The 23,954-nt window shown below is 38.7% G+C and overlaps 1 protein-coding gene across 1 annotated transcript in view; it reads right to left on the reverse strand.

Moving 5' to 3' along the window:
* The window catches only part of CSMD3 (CUB and Sushi multiple domains 3), a gene marked incomplete at its 5' end in the record, with an annotated part of 538,890 nt that overhangs the window by 310,039 nt on the left and 204,897 nt on the right, over positions 1–23,954 (reverse strand). Inside the window, one exon of the mRNA XM_039386640.1 lies at positions 20,223–20,344. Coding sequence (XP_039242574.1) covers positions 20,223–20,344 — 122 coding nt within the window. The remainder of the gene's footprint in view (positions 1–20,222; positions 20,345–23,954) is intronic.

Below are 23,954 nucleotides of genomic sequence, written 5' to 3' on the forward strand. Positions count from 1 at the left end.
TGTGCAGTTACATCAGAACAGAACAAAGACTCCACAATAATACAGAGGCAAATAATGCTAGTAGTATTGAATTCAACTTGAAATTATATTGCACTTATTAACAGTAAAATACATTTTTGCAATAACACTGCAGCAAAAACATCAATACTTATGCATAATAGTAAGAAAACCAAGATGTTACAAAATTGCATAATTAATTCATCCTCTGAAATCTTAATCATGTTTTCCACTAAACACACAAAGAAAGTGGAGTGGGCAAACAGGGGCGTGGCACGTCAGTGAGGGCGTGGCACGGCAGTTCCCATAGGCAGGGCAAACAGGCAGGGTAGAAGCCTAAGTTATTTCTGCGGCTTTTTCCTCACAGCTCAACACAGTCATGCCTCCCAAAAAAATGAAAGCTGTTGCTCCTATTACCAGTAGAGGGGTGTCAATACAGACAGAACCCTCTAAAAAGGATGCAGCCACTCAGGCCTCTGGCTGCATAGACTGTTTGAGCCTAGAACTGCTACCAGAGGACAGCGTGAGAAACACCTGCATACGATGTGAGCAGGTGGATGATTTGCTATGTCTGGTGGCAGAGCTAAAGGAAGAGGTGGAAAGGCTAAGAAGTATAAGGGAGAGTGAAAGGGAAATTGACTGGTGGAGTCACACCCTTTCGATTCCTAAGGAAGCCCAGCAGGAGGCGGTGAAGCCCAGCCCCCCCTGCCATCAGGCAGACAGAACGGACAATATGGATGGGGAGGAATGGAAACAGGTGCCTGGTCGTAGAGGCAAAAACACCCCCTCTCGACCCCTTTCACCTGCCAGGGTGCCCTTAAAAAACAGGTATATGGCCCTGGTTTCAGAAAGTCTGATGGAGGACAGTCAGGAGGAAGATCTGTCTACAAGGTCTTCTGGTTACCCCCGGTCTACTGGATCTGTTACAACTACAGGTAAGAGGAAAAAGAGAAGGGTTATTGTAATTGGTGACTCCATTTTGAGGGGAACTGAGGGCCCTATATGTCGGCCAGACCCATCCCACAGGGAAGTTTGCTGCCTTCCTGGGGCCAGGGTGAGGGATATTACGAAAACACTTCCTAAGCTTATTCAACCCTCAGACTATTACCCGCTGTTGGTTGTCCAGGTTGGAAGTGATGACATCAATAATAGGAGTACCAGGGTAATTAAAAAAGATTTTAAGGCTCTGACCCGATCACTTCATGGGACAGGAGCACAGGTAGTAATTGGCTCAGTTCCTGTGCTAGCTGGGATGAATGAGGAGATAAATGAGGAGAGGTTTAGGAAAGCACAGCTTACCAATAGGTGGCTTAGAGGATGGTGCTATCGTCAAAATTTTGGGTTTTTTGATCATGGGGCAAACTCCATGTTGCCTAGTCTTGTTAAACCAGATGGGCTTCATCTATCTGGGAAGGGCAAAAGAACTGTAGCCCGTAAGTTGGCAGGGTTAGTTAGGAGGGCTTTAAACTAGGTTTGAAGGGGGAAGGGGCGGCAACTGGGCTCTCCAGAAATAAGCCTAAGGGTGTAGTGCCTGAGTTGAGAATAAAATCAATGGCCCAGCTGAAGTGCATGTACACCAATGCACGCAGTATGGGAAACAAACAAGAGGAGCTGGAAGCCATAGTGCAGCAGGAAAACTATGACATAGTTGCTGTCACAGAAACGTGGTGGGATGACTCACACGACTGGAGTGCTGCTATGGGGGGCTACAAGCTCTTCAGAAAGGACAGGCAGGGTAGGAGAGGTGGAGGGGTGGCTTTATATGTTAGAGAGTCCCTTGACTCTGTTGAAGTTGAGGTCAGCAGTGACAAGGTTGAGTGCCTGTGGACCAGAATCAGGGGGAAGGCCAACAAGGCTGACATCCTTGTGGGTGTCTGTTACAGACCGCCCAACCAGGATGATGAAGGAGATGAATTATTCTACAAGCAGCTGGCAGATGTCTCAAAATCTCCAGCCCTTGTGCTCATGGGTGACTTTAACCTGCCGGATATCTGCTGGGAGCTTCATACTGCAGAAAAGAGGCAGTCAAGGAGGTTCCTGGAGTGTATAGAGGATAATTTCCTTCATCAACTGGTAAATGAGCCTACCAGGGGTAAGGCCCCACTAGACCTACTGTTTACAAACAGAGAGGGGCTGGTGGATGATGTAGTGGTTGGAGGCCGCCTGGGGCATAGTGACCACGAAATAATAGAATTTTCAATCCTTAGGGATGTAAGGAGAGCCATCATTAAAACTTCTACTCTGGACTTCCGGAGGGCAGATTTTGGCCTATTCAAAAAACTAATTCAGGGCATACCCTGGGAAACAACCCTTAAAGGCAAGGGGGTCCAGGAGGGATGGACATGCTTCAAACAGGCAATTTTGAGCGCACAGGAACAGGCTATTCCAGTGTGCCGAAAGGCCAGCCGGAGGGGAAGACGGCCGGCTTGGTTAAATAGGGAGGTTCTGAAAGAAATCAGGGATAAAAAGAAAGTTTACAGACTGTGGAAAAAAGGGCTGGCTACTTATGAAGAATTTACGAAGAGAGCTAGGTCATGCAGGAAAAAAATTAGGGAAAGAAAAGTGGAATTTGAAGTTAATTTGGCTAATTCAGTTAGGGATAACAAAAAGTCCTTTTATAAATACATTAATAGCAAAAGAAGGGGCAAGGAAAACCTCAATTCTCTGTTGGACTTGGAGGGAAATATAGTTAACAAAGATAAGGAGAAGGCTGAGGTACTTAACACCTACTTTGCCTCAGTTTTTAGCAGTAAGACAGGTGGCCCTCAGAACAACTGGCCTCTAGAGCAGATAGACAGAGACAGAGAGCTGAATAGCCCTCCTGTATTCCAGGAGGATGTAGTTAGCGACTTACTGAGCCAGCTGGATCCTAACAAGTCTATGGGACCAGACGGGATCCATCCCAGGGTGATGAGGGAGCTGGCAGAAGAGCTTGCCAAACCGCTCTCCATCATCTTCCAACAGTCCTGGCTCTCTGGGAAGGTCCCAGATGATTGGAGGTTGGCGAATGTCACCCCAATCCACAAAAAAGGCTGCAAGCAGGACCCTGGCAACTACAGGCCTGTCAGCCTGACCTCGGTGCCTGGCAGGGTTATGGAGCAGATCATCCTGAGTGCAATCACACAGCACCTTCAGGATGGACAAGGGATTAGACCCAGCCAGCATGGGTTTAGGAGGGGCAGGTCCTGTCTGACCAACCTGATCTCTTTTTACGATCAGGTGACCCACCTGGTGGATGAGGGGAAGGCTGTGGATGTGGTCTATCTAGACTTCAGCAAGGCCTTTGACACTGTCTCCCATAATATACTCCTGGAAAAGCTGGTAGCCCATGGCTTGGACAAGTGTACCCTCTCCTGGATTAGGAGCTGGCTGGAGGGTCGGGCCCAGAGAGTGCTGGTGAATGGAGCTGCATCCAGCTGGCAGCCGGTCACCAGTGGTGTTCCCCAGGGGTCTGTGTTGGGTCCAGTCCTGTTTAATATCTTTATTGATGATTTAGATGAGGGGATTGAGTCCATCATCAGCAAATTTGCTGATGACACCAAACTGGGAGGGAGTGTCGACCTGCTGGAAGGCAGGAGGGCTCTGCAGAGGGATCTGGATAGACTTGAGAGATGGGCTGATTCCAATGGGATGAAGTTCAATAAAGCCAAGTGCCGGGTCCTGCACTTTGGCCACAACAACCCCCTGCAGCGCTACAGGCTGGGCACAGAGTGGCTGGAAAGCAGCCAGGCAGAAAGGGACCTGGGGGTACTAATTGACAGGAAGCTCAACATGAGCCAACAGTGTGCCCAGGTGGCCAAGAAGGCCAATGGGATCTTGTCCTGTATCAAAAATAGCGTGGCCAGCAGGAGCAGGGAAGTGATCCTTCCCCTGTACTCTGCGTTGGTGAGGCCACACCTTGAGTATTGTGTTCAGTTCTGGGCCCCTCAGTTCAGAAAGGATATTGAGGTGCTGGAGCGGGTCCAGAGAAGAGCAACAAGGCTGGTGAAGGGACTGGAGCATAAGTCCTATGGGGAGAGGCTGAGGGAGCTGGGGTTGTTTAGCCTGGAGAAGAGGAGGCTCAGAGGTGACCTCATCACCGTCTATAACTACCTGAAGGGAAGTTCTAGCCAGGTGGGGGTTGGTCTCTTCTCTCAGGCACTCAGCAATAGGACAAGGGGGCACGGGCTTAAGCTCCGCCAGGGGAAATTTAAGTTGGATATCAGGAGAAAATTCTTTACAGAGAGAGTAATCAGGCATTGGAATGGGCTACCCAGAGAGGTGGTGGATTCACCATCCCTGGAGATTTTTAAACGCAGATTGGACGTGGCACTGAGTGCCATGATCTAGTAAATGGACTGGATTTGGACCAAGGGTTGGACTCGATGATCTCGGAGGTCTTTTCCAACCCAATCGATTCTGTGATTCTGTGATTCTGTGATCTAATCTCCCTATCAGATATTTCTTGGTAAGTGGAACAGTATTTTTTTTTAATTAATATCCTTTCAGATATTTTATTTTACTTGAGTACCACCAAATTGATACAAAGCATCTGTCTTCTTGTAGTTGAAGCACTTGTCTTTATAAGCTTTGTCAGAAAGCTAAAACAGATTTTGTTAGCACAATCAACAATAACCCATACTACGTGTATTTCATCAGAAAGGAGAAGATAGAGGTTAAGGAAAATGTCAGTTTCAAGACACCTTTTTTTTTTATTAGGATCGACAAAAAAAGATTTTTCATTTCACTGGAGAAATGTAAGACCTTTTTCATTCCTTTTTAGCAATGCTCAAAAATAAAAAAGTAACAGAACTCCATGAAAATATCTGACTCATTAGGGAATACTGTGAAACATGAAAAAAATAACTAAATTCGATTTTTGTGTTTAAATCATAAGCTTCAGCTTCAATTTTTCCACCGCTGTCTAGTGAATTCTCAAATTATTGATGATTCTGCTGTGATCTGGCTGCTCTGATATAACCTTTCTTTTTTCTGCACTCTGAAATTATTTTCTGAGATAAGAAAGCTTTTTTATTTTTAATCAAAATAAATGTACATGAAAAAGAAAAAGTTTATTATTTGTTTTTTCTCGATTAATATTTTTCAGTAAAATGATGTTTTGTTACAAGGTTTCCGGCTCACTCTTTTTGTAACTCACCTAAAACTGTGATAATGGGATAGGTATGACATTGGAAAGTGTAGTTCCATAAAGCCACACATGCATAGATTAGTCTATATCTGTCTCATATCATATTCTGTGAAACAGTCACATTTTTGAGAAAGAAGTAGCAATGATGTTATTAATAACGGCAATGATTTAAGAATATATTAAAAACCAAAATATGCTATAGCAACTGACTATAAATCTGGAATATTAACATGTGATAATCTTATTCTTGTAGTTCTATTACCATGATTTCTTCTTAAAAGTTTCTAAGTCAACTGAAAATTAGAGAATGCTGCAACTTTGTGCAAAACTGACAGTGGTAAATCAGAACCAGAAACAGCAATCACCAAATAGGACCATATTTTATGTATAGCAAAAAATGAAACATTATTCCTTGAGACAGTAAATAATTTTGTTTACCAGGCATACCCTTGACAGAAGAGGATTAAAACCAACTACTAATAGCTACTCTATAGTAGCTACTATATAGTATCAATACTAATAGCTACTCTATAGTATCAATGAAGTACTTCATAATTCCAGGTAATTAAAAGGTAAGCAAGGTGTATGTAAGAGTTAATACATAACCCAATTCAACTGAGGTTTCACATACCAAACCTGAGATGATTTAGAGCACAAACTTTGGAGTTTGCCATTTATTTAACAAAAATGCTTGTCAACTGATATTGAAGACATTGAGTTTTAGGGGAATTTGCACAAATGGAGCAAGAGCAAAGCTGTCAATATACAACATGAAACAGTCAGAAAACCAATTTGCTACATAGCAAATATTTTCATATTGCAACTGTAAAAAAACTGTATATTTTTTGGAAATTCATCCTTTGCTGTTTACCTTTGACATGCAACGTACGCACACAATGTACAATACAAAATGTGCTTGAAATCTTTGCAAATATGCCAACAAGCAAGAAAATAAGTGATACCTTAGTGATATGTTTTTAGAGTCCTTGTTTTACAATGTCAAATTTAGTTTGATCACGTTCAAAGACAGCTGGATTTGCTGTGCTTATTATATTGACTATTCCCTTTAGAATACTGAAAAGGTGTTTGATGATACCAGCATTAAAAGCTGAGTGTACCGAAGCCTTTAAAAATAAAACCTGAAATTTAGGTAAGACGAGTAAATAACTTAAAACATTTTAATAAAATTTCCAAAAATTCTGTTTTTACCAGTCATTTAACAGTCTGTATGCTCATTCTCTGAAAAAGTTAAAAATGGCAAACCAAAGGTAGGTGGCATCCTTGAATTAGTTTAACATTAGAGAAAAACCTTAAGGTAATTCTAGATCTTAGTCTGTTGTTCATAAGAATAAACACTTCAGGGAAAACTGTGATGATTTATTACTATATACCACATACTTTAAATCAGACTAACTACTAAATTCTGCTATTGATCTGGTTAGTAGATGCATAGTAATCAGAAGCACAGGGGCAAGTATTCTTTCTTGATCTATAAATTCAAGTAAAATCTTTTTTTCCAGTTTCCCAGAGCAAGACAAAACCATCATTAATATAAATGAAATAAGACCCATTGTTTTTATTGATCCATATAAGCAGCAAGCTATAATATATTTATGCATTTATTGTATTTATTCACTGCCCCAAAATCTCATTCAAAGCTGAAAAAAATAAGTTAAAAATGCAGAGGGACCACAAAATGTTTTTCAGTGGTCAGGAATAATGTCAGGGAACAATACCATGAACAAAAATATTTCACCAATGATACAACTGAGCTACAGGATTCTTAATAAGAGGATGATACTATCAAAAGCGGGTTCTGGAAGACAGGCACCAGAAAAATTTCAAAGATGCAGAATTTCATCTCAGGCATTTTATCACCATAATCTTTATCTATCTTTTTACACATTATGAGTCGAGTAATGATATCAGATATGTATCTGTACAGCTTCAGAACTGAGAAGAATATCTTTAAATTAGGCAACATAATATGTACTATCTTCTTCTTTTTTCAGAAAGAGACGTTCAGTAGTCCCCAAAATTTTGTGCCTTTACAGTAGCATTTGTGATATATCCAGCAGATATCAGACTACTAAAACTAACCTGATACAGGCTAATAATATTTTGAACTTTGTTTCAGTGGATGAAAATAAATATGTCCCTAGACACTACTACAAGGATAAAGGAATCTGGTACTTCCTCCTCCTCCATATACACACATCTATATAAAACCCCAAATTATTAAAAATAAAATATATTGACCTATTTATTCCCTAAAAAAGATATGGATGTAGATAAACAGGAGGCAACATTCTCTTGACATCCCAGCCTGCTCTTGCTATTTATAAACCCAGAACAACAAACAACTTTGAATGTCTGATTTAAATTTAAGTTATAAACCCATAAATAAATAATAATAAAAAGGCAGTAATACTAATAATATTATCCAATCTCAACAGAAAAAAAAAGTCCTATTCAGAAAATAACTTTTTGAAAATTATGATGATGCATTTTGGTCTCTAATAATTTTGTAAGGACTTTTTCAAAGGAATCAGTGGGAGCAGAGATCCATTTACTAACAAATTTCAGTAGATGTATCTTTTTTCTGAGCCTTGGAGTATACCCTTTAGAACCCAATCTTTGGGCAAAATTGAGTCCATTATCCAACTCAGAAGTAAAATGAGAAAAGGTTTTACTGAATTGTTAATGACTACCTCAAGAACTTCCTAGAGCTTTTCAGACAGAGCACATGTTCAGGAAGATATGTTCCAGAAAATGGGCTTTCCCAGACAATTGTTCAATATGTGTATCTAGTTCCTTATTATATAGTTGCATATATTTCCATATGTTCATCTCTTCTCCTGAATCTTCCAATGCAAATGTAACTCTAAAAATATTTTCAGATGTATAATACAGTTTTCACTCCATAAAATATGACATTTTACCAGGAAAATAATGATGAAGTTTCTAAAGGTGTTATGAATCTTTTCTCCTTAGAAGAGTACTTAAAAATTAAGCCAAGATACAGCTTAAATGAGCTACATTCTACCTCTAAAAATTACTAGTGGTTTTCTATAAAATTAAGTTAATTTCATTTTTTATTAAGATATGAGAGAAGAAGATAAAATTTTTGATCTAGACACTGAAGGAAATTACTAGATAGTAACTGTATTAGGTCTGGCTGAGATGGGAGTTCATTTTGTCCACAGCAGCCCTCGAAGTGCCGTGCTTTGCATTGGTAGCTAGAAAGGTGTTGATAACACACCAGCGTTTTGGCTACTGCTGAGCAGTGCTGGCACAACATCCGCACTGTCTCTCAACATTCCTCCCCCATTAAGGGGCTGGCGGTGGGCAAGATCATGGGAGAGGACACAAGTAAACCAGCTGCCCCAAATTAGCCAAAGGGATATTCTATACCATATGACATCAGCTCAGATATAAAAGGTAAGGAAAGGAGGAGGCAGGGGAGGTATTTGTTATTTACAATGTTTGCCTTCTGGAGCAATTGCTCTGTGTGCTGAAGCCCTGCTTCCCAGGAAGTGGCTGAACAGTGCTTTCTGATGGGAAGTAGAGAATAAACGTATTTTTTTTCCTCTTTCTTTTTATTTTTTCTCTTTGATTTCTCTTTTCTTTTTCTCTCATAAACTGCCTTATCTCAACCTAGAACTTGTTTTACATCTCATTTTCCAGCTGGGAAGGGGAGAGATGGAGTGCCTTAGTGGGCACTTGGCATCCAGCCAGGGTCAACCCACCACAGTAACTAACTTTAAAATGGTGTAGGAATGGCATTTGCACCTAAAAGATAGCAAGAGAAGAAATGCTTGAACTTGAAAATTCTACGCACCTCTCTAGTGCCAGAACACTGGTTATTGATCTACCAAGAAATCTATTTCTCCAGACCTTATCTTGCAAAACCCCATGATATGAATGATCCAAACATACTAGCAGCAGCAAGAAATCCACCTCACTGAAATATATCCATAAGATACCTAATTTCTTTAATTTTCACTGTTAACTCTAGGGAAAAAAAAAAAAGCACCTAAAGACTGCTAATAATGTCTTGCCCACCCCTTGCTCATCAATCAAAAAGAATTTTCTGGTCACCTTCTTCACTGGTAGAAGAGAAACTCGCAAGGAGAAGAAAATACATCCTGTTTGTATCTGAGTGTCCTCATATGCCCTCAGGATGGTTAATTGCTTTTGTGATGAGGGTGTCTGAGTACTTCCCAGTAAGTAAATGATACGCATTTATATCTGATGGTATAAGCTAATGAAATGCTGCTGTCTGATTGATAGGCTTTCCCTCCCTAATTTTCCACAGAATCACAGGTCCTTCCATCAAAATAATTGTGTTATTATATATTTGATTATAGAAGAGTAGTTTCAGAAGGGAAATATATTGAATCCATCATTTATTATACAACTGAGTTATAATTTTATTTAAATTATTTATACTAGGAATAATTTTATTTAACATTAATACTACCAATGGAGCAGCTAACTCTGGAAAATATTTTGGACAAGAAAATCACCAGGAGTAGTCAGCATGGCTTTACCAAGAGGAAGTTATGCTTGACCAACTTTGAAAGACTTCTATGATTAAATAACTAACCTGGTGGATGAGAGAAGAGCAGTGGATATTTTCTACCTGGGCTTCATGTAGGCCTTTGACATTGTCAAGATATTAATAGACAAGATGTTGACGTGTGGGTTGAAGAGACAATGAAGTGGATCGAAAACCTGCAGGAAGTCTGGCCCCAGAGCATATTTATCAGTGGCCCAAAATCTAGTTAGAGGGCAGTAACTGGTGATGTATCACAAGGGTCAACAATGGGACAAGTCCTGTTTAACATCTTTATTGGCTGTCTGGATGATGGGGCAGAGTGTACTCTCAGCAAGTTTCACAACACCAGAATTGGAGTAGTGGTTAACATGCCAGAGGATCATGCTGCCATGAAGAGGAACGTCAACAGGCTGGAGAAATGGACCAGTAAGAATCTTATGAAGTTCAACAAATGGAAGTATAAAGTTGGGCCTCTGAGAAGGAAGTACCTCATATACCAGTACACAGTGGGGGTCATCCAACTGGAAAGCAGCTTTGCAGAATTGTACCTGGGGGTTCTGGTTGACATCAGGTTGAACACGAGCCAGCAATGTGCCCTTGTTGCAAAGAAAGCAAACAGTATCTTCAGCTGCATTAAATAAAGAATTATCATCAATATATTTTGCCACTTTCTAAGGAGATATGTTAGGAAAAAACCTGAAATATTTTTGTGGTCTTTTGCTCTAATAACTTTTTTGTTTTAATTTCCACACACAGGAAGACAAAGATGCTCTAGATAGCCTAAAAAAAAAGTGTGATTGGCCAGGACCACTAAACAGATAGTAAGAGGAATAAGCAGGAAAAAATTCAACTGATCTGTAAAACTACAATGAAAAAACTCATGATCATTCTTCCCTTATAAAACTAAGCTCAGTCAGAACTTAAAAAAGGAAAAAAATGATTGTTCTTAAATAGCAAAGTGATTGCAATCATAGGAAGGGACTGAGGACTTATAATTAACTTTCCCCTGCTTCTGTTCTTCCTTCCAGTAGTTACTCAGAAAGGATATCCTTGAATCCAGCATAGAAGTCTGCCCTTCTTAATCCCACACAGGATAAGCCATTTGTTCAAAAAAAAAAGCAGAGAGATCACTAACTGATGTCAGTCTAACTTAATGGGCAGCTACACATCCTGAAGGAAACACAGGAATCATACTGGTGACTTAAGTCTCAGCAGACATTCTTGCAAGTATCACCTTCAGTTTGCATCATAAATGTGTAATAGCTTTACATCAAAAAGTTTTGGGAGTATGGAGGGACTGCAGGAGTCGCTTTGGTGGGAAGAGATTGGCAGCTGCCCCCACGTTGGACAGGGATAGTTCCAGGTGGCTCCAAGACAGACCCACCACAGGTCAAACAGAGCAAATCAGGCAAGCTGGTTGCACCTCTGTGGTAACTTATTTAAGAAAGTGTAAAAAATGCTGCACAACAGCAGCTAAAGGAGACAAGTAAGAATATCTGAGAGAAACAAGACCACAGACACCAAGGTCAGAGCAGGAGTGCAAGGAGGTGCTCCAGACACCAGAGCAGAGATTTCCCTGCAGCCTGTGGAGAGGACCATTGATGCAGGTTGTACCTACAGCTCATAGAGGTCCCTGGTGGAACAGAGATCCATCTGCAGCCTGTGCAGAACCCATGTTAAAGCAGGTGGATATGCCTAAAGGAATCTGTGACCCCATGGAGACCCCTTGGGGTAGCAGGTTTCTGGCAGGACCCATGACACCATGGGGGCCCATACTAGAAGAGTTCTTGAAGAACTGCAGCCTGTGGGAGGGACCCCATTCTGGAACAGAGGAAGGGCATCAGGAGGAAGGAGTGGCAGAGATGCACTGTTACTGACTGACTGCAACCCTCATTCCCTGTCGTCCCTGTGCACCTCAGGGGGAGACATAGAGAAGTTGTGAGAGATTTGAGCTTGGGAAGAAGGGAGGGGTGAGGGGAAGGTGCTTCTTTTAGATTTGTTCTTATTGTTTGTTATTCTACTCTATTTTGACTGGCAAGAAATTTAATTAATTTTCCCAAGTTGAGTCTGTCTTGCAAATGGGAGTAACTACTGAGTGATCTCCCTGTCCTTATCTTGACCCATGATCTTTTTCATTGTATTTTCTCCCCAGCCTGTTGAGGAGGAAGTATGATAGAGCAGCCTGGTGGGCATCAGGTAGCCAAGGTTTGCCCACCATAGAATGGTACCATGAACCTTTAAAGGAGTTCTGTCACAGAAAACAGAAAAGGTATATATTGAGCAGAACAATTTCCTATAAAGATCACTCGCAAGAGCAACCAAGTGAACTCAACCATGGAGGAAAGTGACAAGTCTCTGCCAAAAATTCATCAAACAAAAAAGACTGAAACATCTCAAATATTCACAGTGCAAGAGCACTGGAAATTTCCTATCAGAGTCTCTTAGTCATATGCATATGTCTTTTTAAAAGTTCTAGCTTGGGTATGCATATTCATAAGTACAAATTAGAAAAAATGTTTGCATTCAAAGTAGATGGGAGATATAATTTTAAGAACTTATAGAAAGTCAAACAGAACTAAAACTAAAATTCAACATTTAAAGGTGGAGTCAATACCTGAAATACAGGCAAGAGCTAGAATCTAAATTCATTGATGGCTGAAACAGAAATAATTACTTTTGTTGAACTTATTGCAATAGGCACAGTCTCACCCCTTCCCTATGGGTAGATTCTATTTTCAGAGTGTGAAACATCACTCCTATAGTCACAGAAATGACAGGAAAAAAATTAGCCAAGCAAAATTTACAATATTTAAGAAAATGAACCTGTCCTCCTTTCATAATGAAAGTATACCTATAGCAAAATTTCAGGATGGAAGGAAAAGTCTTGTATCACTCTACAATTGCACATACCTCCTGACTCCAAATGCTATCATTCACCAATTTATCTTTCACAGATGAACCTGCTAAATTCCCGTCATAGGAATAGCTGGATCCCCTTTGGGCTCTTATTCTGCTGAGAAAATTGCACTTCTGTCCACATATATTTCTAAGAATTTTTTTTTTAACTGTAGTATATATGTGACTCAGATATTTTTAACTTGTACGTGAACAATATGGAAGAATAGTGTAGCTAACACTACAAACAAATTTAATCAGAACTCAAATATTTTTACATTTTCTATTTTCATATTGGATAAAAATTTATTACCTCCTATTGATAAATACAGTACAAGCTTTTTTAATCTACATGGATCAAAAATAGGATTATGTTTAAAATATATAGTTTAGAGCGAGTTTAAGTATGCTCATACTTTCTTATCCTTTCACTGTCTGGATGACCCGTGGTACAGCTTCACACTAGGCTTAGGGAAAGCCAAGTTTGAGACATTTGCTTGTAAAAAGAGGTGCAGTACAGTTTGTTCCAACAGGCCTGACCAAAACAAACTTAATGAAAGGAGTGTTTGAGTTCATTTTGAAGCACCCAGCCTGCTTGAGATTTATACCGTTAACATGATTATATATGAATGGCAACTGGGTTTTGGCTTAACAGCAAGCTTAGGAAATGTTCCACTGACAGTTTTGACATGGTTAACAAAATAACACAGCTGTGATAAATTAAATGTAAATAGCATTTTGCTGAATTTGTTTTGCTGATTTTTGACTTGGCCTAAAAAGTAAAAAACCTCAGAAATTAAAAGATTAATTTTTTTTTCAGGAAGAAAACAGTAACTTAATGACGTAAGGAAGGAGGAAGGGAAGAATAAAATGTAAAAACACATTAGAAAAGATTATTTTAATACAGAGTGATTAAATAAGAACCATATTTAATATTATTTCAGTAACAGTTGCAAGTTATTCCTTCAGTATAATTTTTCAGACTGGCAGAAAACAGCATGTGAGGAGTTTCTCAGATATTTTGAACTATTTCAAAAGTTTCTCAGAAAGTAAGGAACTACAGCACTTGGAAATAGATGTCATAAATTTTCAGTAAGTCCTGCCATTACATCAAAATTCAGGTAACAGAATTCCTAACAGATAATTGACATTAAAACAAACAAACAAACAAAATCCAGCCAACCAACCAAAGAAATCTCTAGCAAAAATAATAATAATTTAAAAACTCTTTAAAACCAGTATCAAAAGTCAACTGTCTCCCCGCTGTCAGGCATAAATCGTTATTGATTTCAAAATTATTTCAAAATGAAAGAGATAAAAAGATAAGAATGTGAACACTGACAAACTTTGGAAACTTATATTCTAAAGAAAGCATTTTAAAGAATATATTTATGCAAGTAGTAAGAATATGTTATGCCTAAAATACATGCAATGCAAAATTTAGAATATGATGGTGACAAACAAAAAATAACACATGATCACATAAAACTTCTTTTTTTTAAATTCCTACCATATAAAACTAACAGAATCAGGCCTAGTTTTCAGATGCATCTAAATTTAGCAGTCAGCTTACATATTTAATTTCTCCTTACAATTTTGGAAAAACAGCTTTTTTTTTTTTTTTTAAAGGAACCCTTTTGCTTGTTTTTCTCCTTGATGCACGGTGATGAACAATATGTGGTGTGAATGTGGCAGAGATCTGTCAGAAAGTCTGTCATTCTAGCACTGATATTTTCCACAGTGTTTCTGTCACTGGGGCTTAGAAAAAAATCAGCAAGTATAATTTACAAGCCTTGAACTCTGGTTAACTTTAGCCCTAATTCAGATTTCACTGGTATTTTAGCTTGTAGTTAAATTTAAATTGATCATTTTGTAGCCTTTCCTTTAGAAGGGAAAAATCAAGAATCTGGGCTTTGTTAAGCCCACTGGAAATCATTATTTTCCTCTACCTATGGTTTTTCTACACAAATATCTAAATAGAATAATTCTTCTACTCTAGGCTTCTCTACTCCACTTCAGAGGATGCAAACTGCTATCTGCTTTTAAGAAGGGCTTTTAGTCCATGGATAAACCAACTGTATGTTAGAATGAAGAATAAGTCATAAGTCTTCAAGACAACTGGCTTCCTGGGCTCATAGACAGTGATGGGGAGCCAAATAGCCCCTCTGTTATCCAGAAGGAAGAAGTTAGTGATCTGCTGAACCACTTGGATTCTCACAAGTCATGGGACCAGATGGGATCCATCCTAGCGTGATGAGGGAGCTGGCAGAAGATCTCCCCAAGCTGCTCTCCATCATTTACCAACAGTCCTGGCTCACTGGGGAGGTCCCAGATGATTGGAGGCTGGCTAATACGACACCCATCCACAGGAAGGGCTGGAAGGAAGACCTGGGAAACTACAGACCAGTCAGCCTGATCTCAGTGCCTGGCAAGGTTATGGAGCAGATCATCCTCAGTGCAATCACACAGCACCTACAGGATGGACAAGGGATCAGAACCAGCCAACACAGGTTTAGGAAGGGCAGGTCCTGCCTGACCAATCTGATCTCCTTTTATGTCCAGGTGACCCACCTGGTGGATGAGGGGAAGGCTGTGGATGTGGTCTACCTGGACTTCAGAAAAGCCTTTGACACTGTCTCCCACAGCACACTCCTGAAAAAGCTGCAGCCCATGGCTTGGACAGGGACACTCTGCTGGGTTAGGAACTGGCTGGAGGGCCAGGCCCAGAGAATGGTGGTGAACAGTGTTGCATCCAGTTGGGAGCCAGTCACTAGTGGTGTCCCCCAGGGATCAACGTTGTGCTGTATTCTGTTTAATATCTTTATTGATGATCTGAATGAGGGGATTGAGCGTACCATTAGTAGATTTGCAGATGACACCAAGTTGGGGAGGAGTGTCAATCTCCTGGAGGGTAGAAGGGCTCTGCAGAGGGACCTGGACAAGCTGGAGAGATGCTCTGCATCCAATGGTATGATGTTTAACAAGGCCAAGTGCTGAATCCTGCACTTTGGCCTCAACAACCCCACGCAGTTCTACAGGCTGGGCACAGAGTGGCTGGAGAGCAGCCAGGCAGAAAGGGACCTGAGAGTTTGGATTGACAAGAAGCTGAACAGGAGCCAGCAGTGTGCCCAGGTGGCCAAGAAGGCCGATGGCATCCTGGCCTGAATCAGGGACAGTGTAGCCAACAGGTCCAGGGAAGTGATTTTGCCCCTGTACTCAGTGCTGGTGAGGCCACACCTGGAGTACTGTGTCCAGTTCTGGGCCTCTCAGTCCAGGAAGGACATTGAGGTGCTGGAGCAGGTCCAGAGAACAGCAGCAAGGCTGGTGAAGGAACTGGAGCACAGGCCCTATGAGGTGTGGCTGAGGGAGCTGGGGCTGTTCAGCCTAGAGAAGAGAAGGCTCAGGGGAGACCTCATCACTCTCTACAACTACCTGAGGGGAGGTTGTAGCCAGGTGGGAGTCGGTCTTTTCTCCCAGGCAACTATCAGTAGGACAAGATGGTACAGTCTTAAGCTGTGCCACAGGAGGTTTAGGTTAGATATTAGAAAGAAATTCTTTGCAAAGAGAGTGATCAGACATTGGAATGGGCTGCCCAGAGAGGTGTTGGAGTCACTGTCCTTGAAGGTATTTTGGAAAAGACTGGAAGAGGCACTTAGTGCCATGGTCTAGTTAACAGGTTTGTGTTGGGTCATGGGTTGGACTCAATGATCTCAGAGGTCTTTTCCAATCTGGTTGATTCTGTGTGATTCTGTGATAACAGGACCTGAGAAAAAGAGCGGTCTGGAGCAAGATGCACATAACTTTAAAATTCAGCCTGCATTCTTCTTTTTGTGCATACAGTCCATACCTGAAATAAAATAAACCAAATGCAATACCAGAACAGTTATAAACAATATTTCCAGCTGTTTCTTACTAAGAAATACTGCTCAAGCACCTGATCTTATACAGAAACAATTAAAGGAAAACAAGTTTTAATTTTTTAGGAGAAAATCTGTAGAAAAATGCAATGGGCAGGGGATGTGAATTAAGTCACAAAAATACAAAGATTTACTACTCAAAATGTTAACATAAAATTATCCCATTACCTAATGTCAGAATACACTACTGGCAATACATAGCATGGTCCAGATTCTAACTGATGAGTTTATACAACATCTTAAGAGATGTTCAGGTATAACTTCCCTTAGAGGTGTGAGAAATGTAATGAAATTAAGTAAAAACTAAGAAATCCTTGTTCTCATTTCTGAGCAGCTGTTTACAAGAATTTTTTCAAGGGACCCAAGGACTTAATATGTGCATCACAGTTCAGAACAAAGCAAAGAGCTTTAAAAGTTGTTGCATCTTCAGAGTTCCACGTAAAAGAATGATTTTCCTGGATGTTCTTTCAGGTATATCCCTGGGACTACAGCTTTGTTATTTTTGACCAAAACAGCTCTATTTGAGTCCAGAGTAGCCATGGATAAAACAGTGGCAACAATCACTTGATTGGTGTATATAAAAAATTAGATGGAAACCATGTTAAGACAAACGAGAAATGGAAAAACTGTCCATGAATTTCCTCCATCATATACTGTTGGAGAAGCCTCACATGTGAGGGTACTGATCACAGGGAATTTCAACCACCCCAGTATCTCCTAAGCAAGGTACAAACCATCAAGGAGGTTTAAAGAGTCTATTGGCTGTGATACCATACAGGCAATGATAGATATTTCACTGTTACAAAGTTATGTACAAAGTTATGATTGCCCATATTTCTTTTTCCACTGAATCACTATTCAGAGCTTTGGTGTATCATAGATTTATTTCTAATTATAATATTAATTATTGAAAAAGGTCTCCATGGGGTCACAGATTCCTTTAGGCATATCCACCTGCTTTAACATGGGTTCTGCACAGGCTGCAGATGGATCTCTGTTCCACCAGGGACCTCTATGAGCTGTAGGTACAACCTGCATCAATGGTCCTCTCCACAGACTGCACAGAAATCTCTGCTCTGGTGTCTGGAGCACCTCCTTGCACTCCTTCTGCTCTGACCTTGGTGTCTGTGGTCTTGTTTCTCTCAGATATTCTTACTTGTCTCCTTTAGCTGCTGTTGTGCAGCATTTTTTACACTTTCTTAAATAAGTTACCACAGAGGTGCAACCAGCTTGCCTGATTTGCTCTGTTTGACCTGTGGTGGGTCTGTCTTGGACCTGACTAGGACTATCTCTGTCTGATATGGGGACAGCTTCTGATCTCTTCTGAGAGAAGTCACCCCTGCAGCTATCCCTGCTACCCAAACCTTACCTTGTAAATACAATCGAAACATAAGTACTAATCAAATAAAACTGAAGCATGAGTGCATTGAAATGTTTTACTGAACCAGTGCAGAGATTCAACCTATGAATTCTGGGACATCCCCAAATATTAAAACTGGGTGTATACTTACATATTGTTATCAGTCAGGTTCTGGAACAGTTTTCATGCTGTGCTCATGTGTTATTTTGCAGGATTTACAGTTTCAGGGGAAAAAATCAATACAAAGTAACTTAAATGCATTTTATTTGACCTATTACAGGTACAGTCTATGAACAAAGAGAGGGTTTATATTGTTTTCATTAAAATTGGAATTTTTAAACTTGATCTTGTGTTTTGAGAGAAAGGAAAACAACTGCACCTGCCAAGCACAAGTAGGGGAGTTCCCCTGCTTGAGCAGGGGAGTTCAACTACAGGATCTTCAGAGGTTCCTTCCAACCTTAATCATTCTGTAGCTCTGTGAATCACACCAACAACCAGAACTATTTGTTCAATTAATTTTCTGCACTCAGATTTTAATTCAAAGTTTCTTAAAAGCAGAAACTGTACATTCATAGGGAAAATAATACTGAGGAAAAATGTTTTTGAATACTCCTGTAAAGAATATTTTTGATCAAAACAAAATTCGGAGGTTTTGAAGATAATATTGCATAAGCATGTTGTGAACTGGCAGGGACAGAGGAGGAAAGCAACATTAAGACATGAATATCTTCATCTGAGTGTAATCCTTAACAATCTCCAAGTCACTAATATATTAAACCTGCAATCACCTATGACTTGCCAGTAAATACATACCTGGTTTTCAGCTTAAAGTTTTGTCTCTACCATTGGTAGAGTGTCTAAAATCTTATTTGGTTATGTTTTTGTTATGTAGATATGCCCTTGCTGCATTTAAGAAAGGAAACCATTTTATGCAAAATATGGCAAAAAGAGTCTAAATTTCATTCAACGGCTCAATAGAGGTTTTCAGGTCATTTAATAAACTTGTTTAAAGTGTAATAGCTGTGTTTCATTTCCTCACACAGTATGATATTAAATTCTATCTACTGTCACATTTGACAAAACTTTCAGAAATTCTAGATGTGCACAGATTTCATCTTACCAATAGTTTTTCATTAAAGAAATAAAAATATGAATGAAATGGAGCTTAACTATTACTTTTGAACTTCTTGCCCATCTGTGGAACAGAGATTGCATCATTTTTCAGAGCATCTTGACACATTTTTAATAACTTATAAATTGAATAAATTGGATTAGCAGTCCTTGGAATAAGAATTAAACAAACAATCATAGCTCCTCACCCGTCCCCCACCAAAACATGACTATAATTTCCATTATAAATTATAATTAACTGTTTAAATATCCTTCTCTCTTCTACTAAAGTGAAACATAAGGATGGCTTCCACACAGGACTTTGTAAAATTAGAGAGAGAAATACACCAGTGTAGCTAAATGGTTTCTGAAATGTAATGAGGTTTTCACTGAGTCCTCTGATGAACTCAGGTGCAAAGAGGTAGGCCTTCTAGGCCTGTCTGATCAGTTAATGGCGTGTGATGCAGATGGCAATATAAGGCAGAAATTAGAGGTAGAATATATCCCTGTACCAGCAAACACAGATGTTGATAGTCCTTTATAAAACATTTCTGAGCTGCACAGCTAATTTATGTTTTATTACATCTAAACAAGTCCATTACACTCAGTACAGATAAAATGATACACCTGGAAATAGAATATAGCCATTGCTGCCAGGTGTCTAGTTCTTGAAATTAAAGACAACTTGTGTCATAACTTAGCTTTATTGCTCTACTTTGACTCATCTGGCATTATCAAAACTCCTAGTACTTTTGGTTTAAAATGAGGCATAAAGTATATGGGATTTTAATACAGTGGTTCAGACAGTGAAATAAACAACTTCAGAACAGTCCCTCATGAAGGGAAAGTTTACTTCAGTGACTTCTTATATAGTCTAAGGCCAAACATGATATAAACAGTTTTATACACAAAACTGCTCTTCTGGTTGTAACAAAATATTGGTAGACCCATGACTTTGCTTCATACCATTGAGTAGTTGCTTCTGGGAATTCATTTAGAGAATCACATAAAAACATGATAGCATCTATTTGGCATACAAAAAGCAAAACAATCTTGAGGGAAACAAGAGGTTTTAACATCTGTCCATACTTATCTAAGAGCAGACATTTCTTTAAAATGTTTGAAATGCACCTAGTACAGCAGCTGGACTGCAGAGATAAATCATATTAGTCAAAAATGTTATGGTCTGCATGTTCTTTTGTTTGTCTTTTTTTTTTTTTTCTTTTGTAAGCAAAGACAAAATTTTAAACTTACCTTATTGGTATTGATAGCCGTGATGACCCACACACATTGAGCATTGCTGTCATACTGAAATGGAAAATTAGGTGATGTGAAAGTGCCTCCAGGTCCCTGAAGATTGGATCCACAAGTTTTGACTGCAAAAAGAAAGTTTATCTTTTAATTCACATAGAAAATATATGTAGAAGATTCATAAACCAGTTTCTAACTTACTCTAATCAAGATGTGAAGAATTAAAATACCATTGACCAAAAATAGAACCACCTCTTACAAAAGAATCAAACATTCATGTTTACTTATTCTGACAGAATAAAATAGACTTTCTCTTGTGTATAAGCTTATAATCTTAAAAAAAATGTATTTGCAGTAAAAAGAATAGTTACACTAAGAGAAACTGTCCTATTTTTAAAACTTCAAGAAATAACTTATCCACCTTCACTAAGGTCTTGAAAGACAAGTTTAGATAGTAGAACAAAAAGATCACTTTTATCACTGTGCTTTTTTGTGCATATGTATTGGTGTATTGCATGTCAGCATTTTTTCTGCTGTGACCACTGCTCATTAAACCCATGGCTGAAGCACTGAAAACTTTAAAGGAAACTTGTAGAAGTTAGACTTACACAAAACAGTGTTAACTATTTCTAAAGACTACAAAGGACATTTATTTATAAATCAAAGTCTGTATAGTTATATACAATAGCATATCTTAAATAAAAAACAAACACTTTCTTATTTACTGTAGGTTGCATCTTGCATCACAAATAATACAAAGGATATCCTTTCTGCTTGCAAATGAGACTTTTAAGGCACTAAATTCCTGGTCTGCTGAAGTCAGTGACACTTTTATTGATGGTTCCTTGATATTCAGGTCTTTGCTGAATGTTCTACTGGTTAACTTTTCCTGTATGAAGACATAGAACTGACAAGCAACCTCACTTTATCCCAGTGATATGTCCAGTGATTATTATTATACCACTGTATTCTGAAAGACCATCTTGCTTAACTGAGTAAAAAAATTACACTTAGATATGTGAAATTACCCTTCAGTTGCATTGCACTTTCACAAAGCATGTTTATTTGATCAATACTGAACACAGGAAGATTCAGCTGCTGCTGGATGAAGGCTTGTTCCTTCCCTCACATTAGCCTCTAGAAAGAATGTCACTTTTACCACCCAACCTGCACCACTTCTACCCCTCAAAGAAGTTATATTCTGGTGAAAACTCTGTTCAAAGACACAACAGAAGCCTGAAAACAAGGAGAGAATATGGAGGTGAGAGGAAGGCTCCTCAGGGATCCATTGAGAAAATGATGAAAAATGCTGGAGGCCTATATGTATACAACTCATGAAGAAGGACTGACCAAACTGCTGTTGGTTAGTTTGAAGTAGATCAGGTATTCTTGAAGTATACAATAAGCCATTGAAAAGACAAATTAAAAACCTGCCCTTTATATAGAAGCACCTATTGAAAGAAGTTGTTTAAGTACAGCAACAAATGTTCACATTTGAATTAGAAAATCCCCTACTTGTAAGGCTAATGAAGCACTGGAGTGCTTGAGTAAGATCTAAGAGCACTTCCCTTGGAAATACATAATGTTAGACAAACACGTTCTGGGAATAAATACAGCTGGAGCAGTAAGGAAATAGAACTGACTGGCTAGGACCACTTTTGTCCCTATTTATCTATGATGCATTACCTGGGTCTATGTGTGTGTGTGCATATACACACATACATGGTTAGTCAGCAAGACATTTAAGAGGTCCAGATACACATCTGCATTTCAGAGAGAAGTGAGGTAAAGGTGGATTTTTCAAAAATGCACTGAAGGTAAGTAAATGTATTTGTAAAAGCAAGATCTAAAATTCATAATGTACATTCTGCTTGCTTATACATTTTAATCAGACTGATGTTTACAACCTATTTGAAAATCACTTTAGTCAGTGAAATGAACTGACCAAAATAGCAATACAAAGCAAAAAACTTGTGTTCTAAATTTGCACAAACCTAATTCACATACATAGTATCATTTGATTATTTTTCTACTAAGATTCCAAATTACTTTGTAGCATGATTATTAATTGGATGATCATGATAAAGATCACAAATCGTATATCTCCTTTAGTTTTCTCAGTTATAAAGAATTATTTCCTTCTTATAAACAATTTTTCCTTCTACAGATTAGATGAGCTTTTCCAAAATACTGTATTTGTTTCTGACTTGCCAGAAGACTTACAAAAGGCGGCATTCATAAATGTTTCACAGGACAGTGACTAAAAAACAAGCAAGCAGAAAACAGAAGTGGCAGGCGTGAAAATAAGAAGGCTGATGAACTAAATGTGAATAGATCTATCTGATTCATTTCCTGAAACGTAAATGAGAGGAAGAGATTTATCAACTCACAAATAGTTTCATAAAGTAGATAATTGTCTGCTTAATCAAACTGGCTTTGTAATAACAGCATTGCCCTGTAGGGGAATACTGAATCTCATGGCAGACAAATAAGTAGGGTTTCAATCTTGAACTGTTTAAACTTTCTCTCTTGAATCACAGAGAAGTTGATGTAAAGCAGACATGGTATTACAGCTACATATATAAAGCATTTCTTGGGATACAAAATAACTAACAACAAGAAATTTTCATCTTTCAAATGACAGATTTCAATCATAACTCAATATGTAATGAACGCCTGGGCAAAGATTCTCATGTCATTCCCTTTAACATTTTTTTTTCTTTCTCAGGAAGGATGGGAAAACATTATCTGTTCTGCTGTCCTCTAACAGTGGTATGTTACAAGATTTATATGAGGCCAATTAGATTGGAACAAATTTAAGTATCCCCTTCAGAGTTTTAGGCTTATATGATGCATCGATCTTGAAAATGTCAAGCTAAAGAAACCACAAATATCTGAGAAGATTAATCAAATTTAAAATTCCAATAAAATGGAGCAATTTAAGAGTTAATTTTCAGCTGCTGCTTATGTTAATCTATTTGTTTGCCTACAGCAAAGCTATTTCCTCATAGCCCTAAATTTTAACTTCGTTTCAATATCACTTGTCTGTAAATCAAAATACGGCAAATACCTTGATTTTTTGCCATATTTCTTTATCAGCCAAAACTCAAGAGAAGAAGTCTAAAAGATGTTGATCATCTACAAGGTTTGCTTGTGTTTTGGAAGTGATGTACCACTTTTCCTTCTCAAAGTCCAACTATATTTTTCCTGTAGAAATGCTTCAAACTTATACCAGGTTCACTTTCATGAATATGATCTTATGCCAGTTCCAGATGGTATTGCATGATAACTCCTAAAGAGAGTTAATCTTTCATTTTTAGCGGGCTGTTATATTCAGTCACTCATATGCTGTATGAGGACAAGTCCTGAGAATTTATGATGTCAAATCAAATGCATCTAACAGAATTGAAAAGCTCCTGTTCCTGCCCAATTGCAGTATCTCAATGCAACTAATTATGGATATTCACAAGCCACTTTTGAAAAATGTATTATTACTATAGGATTTTTGGTGTGTCCTCAATATAATTTGTATAAGTGAATGAAAACAATTGCAAGCTGTACTGTTCAAATAAGAAAAAGCACATGATAAAAAGCAGGACTTCAAGTGACATTTTAGAGAATAACAGATAGATGTTATTCTAAAGATGTTATATCTAAAGAGAGAAGTATCTAATATACCACCTGTGTCCTTGTTCTCTGCAAAGCTGCATCAATTTACAAGAAAACAATAATTTC

The sequence above is a fragment of the Pipra filicauda genome, unplaced genomic scaffold, assembly GCF_003945595.2.
Source record: "Pipra filicauda isolate LSUMZ 115617 unplaced genomic scaffold, ASM394559v2 scaffold497_size843975_pilon, whole genome shotgun sequence".
NCBI classification, from domain to species: Eukaryota; Metazoa; Chordata; class Aves; order Passeriformes; family Pipridae; genus Pipra; species Pipra filicauda.